This window comes from Macaca nemestrina, chromosome 12, assembly GCF_043159975.1.
Source record: "Macaca nemestrina isolate mMacNem1 chromosome 12, mMacNem.hap1, whole genome shotgun sequence".
Lineage (NCBI taxonomy): Eukaryota > Metazoa > Chordata > Mammalia > Primates > Cercopithecidae > Macaca > Macaca nemestrina.
Window position 1 is genome coordinate 44,892,158 of NC_092136.1, and position 13,343 is coordinate 44,905,500.

Genomic DNA, 13,343 nt, shown 5'->3' on the forward strand with positions numbered 1-13,343 from the left:
AAATTGAAAGAAATGAAAGACGATCTGAGAAAGCAGAAAGACACCCCAAGTTCATGAATCAAATTATTTGATATTGTTTTGATGGCAATACTTCCTCACACTGACGACCTACAGATTCAATGCAATCTCTATCAAAATCTCAGCTGACTTATTTGTGGAAACTGACAAGCTGGTCTTAAAATTCATATGAAAATCCAAGGGAACTAGAATAACCAAAACAATCTTGAAAAGAACAAACTTGGAAGATTTATATTTCCCAATTACCAAACTTATTACAAAACTGCAATAATCAAACAGCTCTTCCATATGGACAGACATCTAGATCAATGAAATAGAAGTAATGATGGTAGTGGCAGGCTGTCTGGAGCAGCCACTACCATCACTCCAGCTGCAGCAGTGAGGCGTGGCCAGGCCTGCAGGCTCTGTGGAGCAACTGGGAGCTGTGAAAAAGCAGGAGCCCCGCCCCTTCCAAGTTGGGGTAGAAGTTCCCCAGGCACACTGCAGTTACCCACTTGCAGCTGCAGACCCAGGCCTCCTGCTCCGTAGAGCAGGCAGGAGCGGTGTCCAAGTCAGGGCTGCAGATCTAGACCTCCCACTCCACAGAGCAGGCAGGAGTCCTATGCCCCTGGGCTCAGCTGCAGCTGCCCAAACTGTGGCTACAGACCCAGGCCTCCTGTTTCACCAAGGCAGGAGCCCCAACCCTTCCCCTCACAGCTGCAGCTGCGGGCCCAGGCATCCCTGCACTCTTGGGGACCTGGGAAGGACCCCACTGCACTTGTAGGCTCAGAAATGCCTGCTCCCACTGCCTGGTTTCTCTCTGATACAAGCACCTGCTCCAGTCTTTGAGCAAAGTCAGGGCCGAGTCTCAGCACTGTCACAGCCTAGCCAGGTGTGCACATGCTCAGGGCTGTGCTAACACACCAGCCCTCTGCCACCTTAGCCCTCTCTGGATTTTGGGCACCAATGAGCATAGGAGGAAAGCTGAGGTGGGGCTAAAGTCAGCTCAGCATTGGCCTGCAGGTATCCCTTGGCACCTGCAATCTGGGAACCATAAATGTCAGCAGGAGGCAGACAGGTTCCTGGGTGGAAGTGGGTGGGTCCCCGGTGAGACTTCACCTTCAAGCTAGGGAGGACCAGAAGGCTGCCAGTTCCACAGACCAGAGTGGGAACTTGTAGTGCCTTTTCCAGGCATATCCATGGCCGCCCATGGGCCAACTGGCTTGTACTTCCTCCCCTCTGAGGCCCATAGAAGTCCAAAAGGGGTGTGTGAGTGGTCACTGCACAGTCAGATATGATGGCTGCTGCCACGGGGTGGGCAGCTCCAGATACTGGCAGGGTTAGCGACTCTCTGTGAGATTGTGGCTGGACCAGGTGCACTGCAAGCAGCTTCCACCAACGCCGAGGGAACACGGTGGCACCTGGAAGCTTGGAGACACCAAGAACTGCAAGGCCCCAAAGAGGGAGTCACAGCCCTGACTCGGGGAGCCCAGGTTCAACCAGAGGTAAGCAAACATCAGGAGGACCAGCTGCAGAGAGGAGCTACCCAGTCCAGGGCCTCCTCTCTGCTGAAACTCAAGCAGACATCAGGATAACCAGCTGCAGAGAGGAGCCACCCACTCTAGGGCCTCCTCTCTGCTGAGAGCTGCAGAGACCACAGCGGAACCTGCCTGCAGAGAGGAGCTTCCCTCTCCAGGGTCTCCTCTCTATTAGGAGCTGAACACTTGTCGGACACCCTGGCTGAGGAAAGGAGCTACCCTTGTGGAAGACTCTTCTATTGCTCAACAGAGCTTCTCTTCATCTTGCTCACTCTCCACTTGTCTGTGTACCTCGTTCTTCCTGGTTGCAGGACAAGAACTTGGGACTCCCTGAAAGAGGCTATAAAAGATGTAACACAAACAGGGCTGAAACATTCTCCTTGCTTGCCACACTGGGGGCAAGGAGGAGAGAAGAGAAGAGCTGTAGCCCTCTGGGGAGCCCAGACCTGGGCTCCCTGAGCCAGGGCTGTGACTGTCTCTTTGGGGCCTTGCAGTTCCTGGTGTCTCGAAGCTTTCAGGTGCCACCATGTTCCCCGGTGCTGGTGGAAGCTGCTTGCAGTGCACCTGGTCCAGCCACAATCTCACAGAGAGTCGGTAACCCTGCCAGAGCCTGGAGCTGCCCACCCCGTGGCAGCAGCCAGTGTATCTGACTGTGCAGTGGCCAGTCCCCATGCTCACTCACACACCCCTTGCTGCTCCATGCCTGACTCCCATCTCCCTCGGAGGCATGGCACCTAGGCCAGTACCATAAGCTGAGTGCAGCCTGCCAGGCCCAGTTGGTGGAACAAGCCCAGTGGACCCTACCAAAACTCGGGCAAAGGCACCACCAGCCACAGGTTTCTGGTCAGAAAAGCGACACCCCAAAGATCCCGTAACAGTAAGAGCCCAGAAATAAGCCTTCACATTTATGGTCAACTGATCTTCAGCAGGGTGCCAGTACAATTCACTGGAAGAAAAGCAGTCTTCAACAAATAGTGAAGAAACAATTGGGTATTCATATGCAAAAGAATAAAGTTGGATCCCTACCTCACATGATATATAAAAATTAACTCAAAATATATCTAAGAGATAAGTGTGAGAGCTAAGCCTATAAAACTTTTAGAAGAAAATAACTCAAAATATATCTAAGAGATAAATGTAAAAGCTAAACCTATAAAACTTTTAGAATAAAACATAGGAGTAAATCTTCACGACTTTGAATTAGGCAAAAATATGACATCAGAATCATAAAAAAAAATAAAATAAACTGGACATCATCAAATTTTAAAGCCTTCGTGATTAAAGGACACCACCAAGAAAATGAAAAGACCACCCACAGAATGGGGGAAAACTGTAAATCATACATCTGATAAATGACTGCATCTAAAACATACAGGATTATTACAAATCAATGATAGAAAGACAAAGAATCCAATTAAACGTGAGCAAATTATCTGAATATACATTTCTCCAAAGAAGATACACAAATGGTCAATAAGCTTATGAAAAGATACTCAACATCATTTGCCATCAAGCAAATGCAACTCCAAACCACAATGAGGTATCACTTCATACCCATTAGAATGTCTATCATCAAAAAGAAAGATAACAAAGAGTGTTGACAAGGATGTGGAAAAACTGAAACCCTCAAACACTGCTTCGGGGAATGTAAAACAGTGTAGTCACTTTGGACAAGTCTGGCAGTTCCTCAAACAGTTAAACAGAATTTCCATCTGATCCAGCAATTCCACTCCTAGTCACATACCCAAGGGAAAAAAAAAAGCATGTCCACGCAATAGCTTGTACATGAATGTTCATAGCAGCATTATTCATAATAGCCAAGAGTGGAAACAATTCAAATGTCCACCAGCTGATAAATGGATATCTATAATGTATTATATCCAAACAACATAACATTATTCTGCAATAAAAAGAAGTGAACTACTGACACAAGCTACAATATGAAGGAACCTTGAAAGCATTATTCTGTCAGAGAAGCCAGTCAAAAAGGAATACATAGTGTCTATTTCATTTGTATGAAATAACCAAAATAGGCAAATCTACAAAGACAGAAAGTAGATTAGTGGTTGCCTAAGGCTAGGGAGCTTATGAGGAAATTGTGGGTGAGAGCTAAAAGGTATAAGATTTCTTTTGAGGGTAATGAACACTTCTAAAATTGATCGTGGTGATGAATGCACAATTCTATGATTATACTAAAAGCTACTGAATTATAAAAATAAAAAATTATCTAGAAATCTAATAATGTCCATCATATCCCAATTGTTTCAAATACTTATCTAATTTATCTTCATCATTAATAATACAATCAGAATCACATAAGAGAGAACCACGAAAAGAACCTGGGCGTCTGACTTTTAAGCCAACAATCCATCTACTACATACCTGGATCTTCTGCTATTGAATAAAGAAAAGCCCCCAATCCTTGGTCAACTTACATATCTGGTCAAATGTCCATGCCAAATTTCTACAGGATAATTTGCTCCTCTAGATACTGTTATCCTGGTAAATAATAAAAGTAACCTGAAAATTATGAAAGATTCTCACTTATTGCAGATGGGAACATTTGGTGAGGGGAGGAGGGTTATAATGAATAGTCTAATTTCTAAATATATGCCATTATATATTCTTCTCTATTTTCTTGCATTCCAGGTCTCCTTAACTAGATCTTCTCTACTAGAGTACAAACTGGGTTTTCTGTATTACCCATAGCCAATGCATTAGAAATCCACAGTCTTTCATACCTTGCCTTGTCAGACTACACACACATGGAACAGGGTACCATAAAGGCCAGAGGAGAGGGGATCTAGTATCTTACTTCTTCATATTTATTTTGTGTAGCAGTCAAGATCTGAGGTTGTTCGCACTTGTCTTTCATGGTGCCTGCTTGGCTCTCTTGCAAGTGTATTTTCCTTCCTTTCGTTTCTGCTCTAAAGCTTTTTAATAAACTTTTGCTCCTGCTTTAAAACTTGCCTTGGTCTCTCCTTCTGCCTTATGCCCCTCAGATACATTTTTCTTCTGAAGACACAAGAATTGAGGTTACTGTAGACCCATATGGATTTGCCGCCAGTAACATATTTCGGTGGCATGTAACTTGGATACCCTCCACTGCCAACATACTTTGGTGCCTTGTGACTCAGATAATTTCTACTGCTAATATACTTTGGTGCTGTGTGACTCGGATATGTTCCCTAGTGGTAAGACCTCTATGCCTCACCTTCTTTGGCTAAAGGCATTCAACCCCTGTACATGGTTTTCTTCTCCCCTTTTATTTTATTTATTTATTTATTTATTTATTTATTTATTTATTTATTTATTTATTGAGATGGAGTTTCGCTCTTGTTGCCCAAGCTGGAGTGCAATGGCACAATCCTGGCTCACTGCAACCTCAGCCTCCTAAGTTCAAGCAACTCTCCTGCCTCTGCCTCCCGAGTAGCTGGGATTACAGGCACACACTACCACACCTGGCTAATTTTTGTATTTTTAGTGGAGACGGGGTTTCACCACATTGGTCAGGCTGGTCTTGAACTCCTGACCTCAGGTGATCTGCCCTTCTCAGTCTCCCAAAGTGCTGGGTTTACAGGCATGAACCATGGTGCCCAGCCTCTTCTCCCTTTCTCAAAAAAAAAAAAAAAAAAAAATTCTGAAGTTTTCCTATTATAATGAAAAATGATTAAATGACTCTCCTTTCAATCATCCTCGGGTTCTATTAGAAACCCACTAGGGATATAAAAGAAGACAGCCTCACATGGCAACACAAAAGTTTTTTTAAAACCTAGCCTATTGAAAAAAAAAAAAATCCAAAAGAGAAACACGGCAAATACAGTTTCAGAACACACTTAGACAAGGAGAATAAATGTATATGTGTTATGGGATGGCCACTCACCATGCACACCATGCGCTATCCTTTTTCATCCTTACAGAAGCCCAGGAAAATAGATTATTACACACATTTTACAGACAAGGAAATTGAGGCTCCAAGACATTGAAGAGCTGGTGTCACAAAGCTAGAACTGGAACTCCAGCCTCCATCAGTCTGACTCTGAAACCTTGCTCTTTCTAATAAAATAGCAACTATTTCACATGCTTCTTACCTGCTTTGGGAGGCTCTCCTCTGCATTCACTGAGAAGTATCTGAAGATCTACCTCCTACTTTGGGCATCTGTATAATCCTCATACCAAAGAGGCATTCACACTCAACCCCACAAGGCCAATGAGGCAAGGTAGGGTTGTGAAGCTGAGACTTGCCTTGACACTCAATCCTTGGAAAATGAGAACATATACCTTTCTCCAGCACACAGAACACCTTTGAATGAACCCATATCTCTCACAGACATGTACATCACCTTGCTTTCTCTGGGCTGACCAAGAACAGCCAGATTGTAATGACAACACCCCCACAGAATGATCAGGGTCCATCAGCATGCTTTGAGGCTGAAAGCAACCAACCATTAAAGACAGAACTGTTGATCCTTACAACTGCTGAAAAGTCTGCATAGAAAGAGCCTCCGTTCCAGCCAAATTGGTCTGTTCGCTGCTCCCACTCCCAAAATTGCATTTCTCTACATTTCTTCACCTCTGTGACTGTACACATTGTTCCTTCTGTTTGATATAACACCCTTCTTCCCTTACCTGCTGGAATTCTGCCTGTGCTTCAAGAGCACTGTGTGTGGTCTTCCTTAACCACTAACCTAATGCATTTAATTCAGTGAACTTAACACCTTTACGTAATTTTGAAATTAGCTCCATAATTCATTGTAACACCAATCTACTAGTTCTTTATTATTGACTTTTTATTCTTTAGCTTTTTGTGTGGTTATGCCTTGTTTCCTGCATTGCCAAACTCCCTCATATATCCTTAGAAGATTTTGTTCCTTTGATTTCTCCACAAAACCTTACATGGCACCTAGAACAGAGTAGGCGCTTCATAAATATTTTCAGTGGACTAATTCAGAGGAACCCAGTATTAAAAATTAAAATTGTTTAGGTTACCTAATGATTATTAATTTGAATTCAATGATAGAGTGATCTTTCTTAAATTTAAAACCCATTGCCTAGGGGACTTTAGCCCAAGTTTTTAACATGGCATTGAAGCTTTGCAATGATCTGGCTTCTACCTACCTCTATAATACCACCCCTCATTGCCCAACCCAAACTCTCATCCCTTCCCCATACACGCTTTTATGTTCCAACCACTTACCTACCCACGTGTTGATTCTTAAAAATCATAGCAACCTCTTTCTGAAATGTTATTCTTCCATCCCTTACTCCTTCACATTTGGCATGTAAAATACTCAGATTTTTTTCCTTATACAACTATCATCTTTTCCAAAGCCTTTCCTGGCTACCACAACACTTAGCAGAATGACTACTCTTACCTTTATTTCCTGATTACAACCTTCTAGCACTGCATCTTCAATACTTTATTATATTTATTTGTCTATCTTCCCTACTAGCTTATGTGATCTTTGCAATGAAAATCCTACACTATTCACCTTAATATTCCCAGTGTCAAGTATAATCCCCACATAAACACACCGTAAATGTTTACTGAAGGTTGTTAAACATAAGTAACTAACTTGCTTGATGACTAAATATGATAGAATGTGATTTTATTCAAAGCCTACCAGAAGACAGGTGAGAAAGATACTCATGATTGGTCCTTGAAGAGCAAACAAGAAAGCCACTTTGACCAAAGTAAATTCTTAGTGCAAAGCAAATTCATGAATGTGTTTAACAGAAACGAGGCCTCAGTTAGATGAAAGTTTTCATGGGGCTACAAACTCTAAATTCCAAGACATTTTGTATAACCCATTAACTCTAAGGAGATTTTCAAAAGCAGAAAGAGCTTTCTGACCTGTGCTCCAGTTCTCGAATGGACAGTATTACTCCTGAAGTGGATGGCTTCTGCTGTACAGTGGCCAAAAAGGTGAATTCACTCTTGTTCCGGAACAGCTGAATTAATTTCTCACTCACATGAGGAGCTGCATGGATCTCTCTTTCTATGTCTAGAAATCAAGAGGAAGATCAGGAGAAACAGGAGAGAAGAAGGAGAGGAGAAGAGGAAGGAGGAGGAGAAGGACAGAGAAGAAATACAGGAGAAAGAGGAGAGGGGAGATGAGAAGGAAGGGGAGAAAAGATCCATGGTTAAAAATGTCATGTCCAAAGAATCCAGATTGCATGTTTCATTTTCCTCTTCTGTCAATAGTTTTCATTTTCAGGCGCCATTCACCACTCCCTACAGCTGCATTCATTCAATGCAAATCCCGGAAATGCTATCTCTGTCGCCATGCCCACTTGTCACTTTGACAAGTTCACAATTGGCCAGTGATTTCTGACAGGAATTTTGACAGGACACTGAGCAATTCAGTTTGCTGCAAACAGATTAGGTTGCTGTAAATAAGGTGAGAGGTAGTCGGATAAATGTGGTCCTAAATTCAGAGAATCTTGGGATAATAAGACCCAAATGCCACTCAGCATTCTCCAATTTCACTTTTTCCATGGACACAGCTTCCTTCTCCCCACAATGTATATAGGAAACCTGTCCTTGCCTTGTACCTAGCAGATATTTACTAGCACTAATAATGCCAGACAACTCTGCCTTTGCTTAAAGAATAAATACAAGGCATGCTCATGCTCCACACACGTGCCTGGAATTTCTCCATAAACATGCAATGGATGACTTTCCTCATGAAATATTTATTAAAGTTGAAGCCAATTCAGCAGGTCTAGAGGTGTGTGCTTCCGGCTAATCCTGGTCCTGGACAAGAATGTTTCTTTCTCCAACATCAGCATAATGAGAGACATCCATCACTTCATACCCAGACTCACCCTTGTCATGATAAACTAGGTGTTATCTCATTATTTTACACTACATTTTCTGGCATCAGAAAGGGACATTAAGGGAGCAAAGTTAGAGAAGATTATTCAGAGGATGATAAATGAACATTATAAGTGCGTCTGGTGGCCTCCTCTCACATTCTGACCACCTCCTCTGACTGCATGATAACTACACTTGGTTATTTCTCCAGGACTACATGGGAAGCCCTTGAAAAACATAGAACTTCAAAGGCTGCACTGCCCAAGCAACATCACAGACTGGTATATGGACCTTGAAGAATCTCATCCTAAAGAGTGGCTTCTGAATAAGATATCCTTCAATTCTTGACCTTGGGCCTCAGTTCTCTCATCTGCAAAATGAGGGAGTGGACTAGGTGATCTCTTAGAGCCTTCCACCTTAGCCTTCTAAAATTTTTTGAATTGCTGCTTCAATTTTATAACACAGAAAAGAACAGCACAGTCTTTTCCACCTGTAAATATCTAGGCTATGAATGGCAGAAAGCAATGTTTGTCCTCTATCTTGGAGACACCCAACTCAGGTAGACCAGTCTACCAGTATAAAACCTACCTGCACAATAGTAGCAAAGCCTTCACTACTTAATTGTTAAGTGGCATGCTGTCAGCTTTTGTCAAGCTTTGAGATAAGAGATAGCCACTTGAAAAACGCTTCTATACCTTTACAAAATCCCAGCCAAAGACATTCCAGATGATATTTAAAACCTATTAAATGTGTGGGTGAATCACTCTATAAACGAGAGTATTAGAAAATGTTTGTTAATATTATTTTTATTATCATTACTTATTTTGAGATGGGGGTCTCACTCTGTCACCAGGTTGAAGTGCAGTGGCATGATCTTGGCTCACTGCAGCCTCCACCTCCCGGGCTCAAGCGATCTCCCACTTCAGCCCCCCAAGTAGTTGGGACCACAGGTATGTGCCACCATGACCAGCTGTTTGTGTGTGTGTGTGTGTGTGTGTGTGTGTGTGTGTGTGTGTGTGTATTTCTGGTAGAGACAGGGTTTCCCCATGTTGCCCAGGCTTGTCTTGAACTCCTGATCTCAGGGGATCCACCCACCTTGGCCTTCCAAAGTGCTGGGATTATAAGTGTGAGCCACCGTACCCTATTGTCATTACTTCTAAGCAAAGATCATCTTAATAAATTCACCTATAAGTAATGCCAAAAAAAATTCAACTCTTAAAATTCAGTTATATGTTGACTTTTTACTTTTTTCTTCTTTACTCATCAATTAGGAATCAACTGATTGGTATTGGATGCCTGAATTTCAGGATTCTAAAGCTTGGGACCAAAGAAAAGAGAGCCATAAGTGTTCAGCAATGCCTGCTGGAGGAAATGGATATGAATACCATATCAGCTATGGGTATCCTCACCTCTCACTCAACTCTCCCTGAGTGATATTATCCAACCCCATGACCAATGGCCTCCAACTTTATATCTGCAGCCCTAACCTCTCCCTTAAGCAGTACATTCAAATGTTCACCTTCAAGCATTTCAAATTGTAATGTGCCCACAGTGAAGCCTGTTCTCTTCCCTCCACTCTCAATTTTCTCACAGAGGTCCCAGTCTTAGTAAACGGTAACACCCTGTTCCTCAAAAACTAGAAATTGCCCTTGATTTTTCCCTGTTCTCCACTCTCCATATCCAATCTAAAAACAAGTCAAGTGGGCTCCCACATCTGGAATCTGTCCACTTCTTCCCAATTTCACTGTTAAAACTCTTGCCAAGCCACTATCATTGCTCCCTAGGGTGCTTCCAATGATCTCCTAACCTTCCCACTTCCATACTGCCCTCTTTTCACCATTCTTCACACAGTAGTTAACGTGCTCTTTTTAAAGCCTAAGTCCGAGTCCTTTCAGCCTCCTGCTTAAAATCCTCCAATGGTTTCCCACTGCTCAGAGGATAAAATCCAGTCCCTTCAGCATGCCTGCAAAGTTGCACACAAACTGATTCTTGCCTACCTCTCCCACCCCATTCATACTTTTCTCCTTGGTTGCTAGAGGAGCACACCAGGCCCACTCACACCTCAGATCTTCATGCTTGTCCCCCTGCCCACAGTGCTCTTCTCTCTCCTTTTCACGTCCCTGACTCCTTCTCCTTCAGCTTTCGCTGTAAATGCAATCTTCTGGCCTCTCCAAGGCAGGCTCTGCATTAATGTCTCTCTAATACTCCAGTCTGGGTATTTTCTTCATTTGACTTGTCATATTATATGTACTGTAATCCATTTATTATTTGCTGATATCATTTATCACAGTCTTGTTTCAAGTTTGTTACCTATTATTATTTCCTTTCTTTTCCCACTAGACTATAAGTTCCATGAGGGCAGGCATACTTATTTATCCATTGTTTTATCCACAGTTCTTAGTACCTGGCACAAAACAGGCATCCAATAAAGGTTTACTGAATTGATTAATGTATTTTCCATTTATTTCTCTCATTTATATTGTTACTTCAAGTAACCACATATATTATGGTCAGAAAATAATATATCTTTTGGAAAACCAGGAGATAAATGGGTCCTTCTCAAATGCTCATGGCCATGAAAATTTATTTTAATGATGTTTGCTGTTAAATAAGCCCTACTTCTTTGCAGGACACCTCCACTTAATAGGTCTGATCTAGTCCTACCATACTTCTGCTCACTCAACCCTCCAAGAAAACGGAACATTTCTTATGCTGGCTTTTCTTATTCCTTTTTATAAATGATTGGCACACTGAAGTAAAGAGACCCCATTAGGACTCACTAGAGTGAAATGGAAGAAACATCTGTTTTGATACACTGAGGCTTTATATGCATTCTCATTTTCAGAGAAGCCCTTTCAAGTAAATTTTGACCATGATTCAGATGTTAAGAAAAACACAACAAAGTAATTCTATGCCCTACAATATGCAGGCAGAAACACTGGACAGGTTTCAAAGGACTGAGATCACTGTGAGTTTTGCAGATGACTAGCTGTGTGACTTTGGATAAAGTACCTTACCTCTCTGAACCTCACACTGTACATCTGAAAATTAAGACCACTAAATTCCATGATCTCCAAGTTCTTTCCTAGTCTTGACGTTTCATTTCAGTTAATCACTTAATCCTGCTCATAGCTGCATAGCAAAAGAGAGCACTGAGGGCAAATTCCATCTATTAAGAAACCTAGATTCTACAATTTTTCTCCTCTGCTGATTTTCCAAATTAACATAAAACATAAAGTTGTCAACTATTAAAAATAGTGATATGTCACCTACTTTGCAGCAACCTGCTTTATCCCTGAAGTTAAAAGAGCAACCAATGAAACCAATTAATGGGAACCTATAGTGAATATTGTACTTCTATATTCAACCACTATAATATGTGTTTGCTGTATTACTTAAGAATATTCAATTCTGCTAGAGAGAACAAGAAAAACAAACAGGACAGATAAAGCCCATAAGAAGTGCTAAATATAGAGAGCAAGTTAGAAACCTGTGAAACATGCTAAACATAGACTGAATACATGGAACATAAGTGTGTTGAATACAGATAAGAAGGATTGAATAAGAGTGTTACTTACAAATACATGGGTTGGGAGGACCAAGTTATAATGTGCAAATCGTGCCACCTTCACAATGACAGTCACGCCATCCCTAAACCAACACCCATCATTGACATCCGTTTCATTTCCATTCTGGTCCCACATGTACTATCCTTGAGAAATGCTAATAAAACCCATCACTGCTCACCAAATTAACTGGTGAATTACAGGTGTATCCAGGATTACTTGCTCCTAAGTATTTCCAATAGAGGAAGCATGTGGGCTCCGGAAACCTCCCATTCGCTGAGCCCCCTCCCTTTTCGTTAACCTCAGCTCCAGTCCTCATAATCACACCATCATCAAAGAAGCTGATGCAGCAATGAGAGAGAGAAAAAAAAAAAAAACCACAGAATATATGAGGAATGAATAACACAGGAACTGGGTGGGCTGGTGCTTCCCGCTGCTCACACTCAATCCTACATGTGTTAACCTACTCCATCTCTTTCCCCTGCTTCCTCCTAGATATTTTAAACATGATTCAAGTATTTGAATTTAGTCTGTCCATGAGGCTTCCCATTTTGTAACCTCTCGGGGTGTCCTTGGAGGCTACCATTGCATAAAAGTAGTTTCACATACAACAACCACTTCACTTAAAGTGAATATTTCACATTTTTGAAAAGGGGGAAAATGGCATTCGAAATACTCAGGTTTTGCATGTTCTAGTTAAGAAGTGCTAACTCAGCAGCAAGAGTTAAGTGCTTTTTCTTTCCCAGGATAAAACGGTTCTACCTCGTCATTTTTAAAGAAAGACTAAAAATGCTAATATGATGATTAAACATCAGCAAAAAAAAAAAAAAGTGCTGGGTGAAGGGAGGAGATTGGAGAAGGAAAGAAATTAAATGATGGTATTCACACACTCTTCTCTGTGTTCACACACTCTTCTCTGTATTCACACACTCTTCTCTGTGTTCACACACTCTTCTCTGTGTTCACACACTCTTCCCTGCCTCAAATAGAAGCAACTTCATTTCCCTCTTCCCTGATGTATAGAGTGCGGATGGTGGTGAATTTCATTGTCAACAAGCATATACCTTGCTTCCCCTGCGCCAGGCACGGTGGTTGGCACTGGGGGAATGAAAGTAAAAATACAGTTTCTGCCCTGGAGGATAGACACATAAGCAAGACAGTTTCTTTAAGACAACAGTTACAGAATAGGGCAGTGCACAAAGATAAAGAGAGGAGGCCCCTTAGAGATTAGGGATGACATCATGGAGGAGATATCATTGAACCTGACTCTAAAAACATGAATAAGCATTTACTAGGCAGGAGAGAGGGAGAAGAGGGCATTCACTGCAACAGCATTGTATGACTGTGAACTCACGTGTTTTACATTATCCCAGCATTTTTCTTTTTCTGCAAGTGTATCTCTTACTACAAGTTCAGCAGAGAAAG

At 42.0% G+C, this 13,343-nt stretch overlaps 1 protein-coding gene across 3 annotated transcripts in view; it reads right to left on the reverse strand.

Moving 5' to 3' along the window:
- Window positions 1-13,343, reverse strand: part of LOC105487015 (neural EGFL like 1) — a 934,667-nt gene that overhangs the window by 813,383 nt on the left and 107,941 nt on the right. For all 3 annotated transcript variants that reach the window (XM_071074963.1, XM_011750278.3, XM_011750280.3), the window contains exon 3: window positions 7,390-7,540. In XM_071074963.1, coding sequence (XP_070931064.1) covers window positions 7,390-7,540 — 151 coding nt within the window. The remainder of the gene's footprint in view (window positions 1-7,389; window positions 7,541-13,343) is intronic.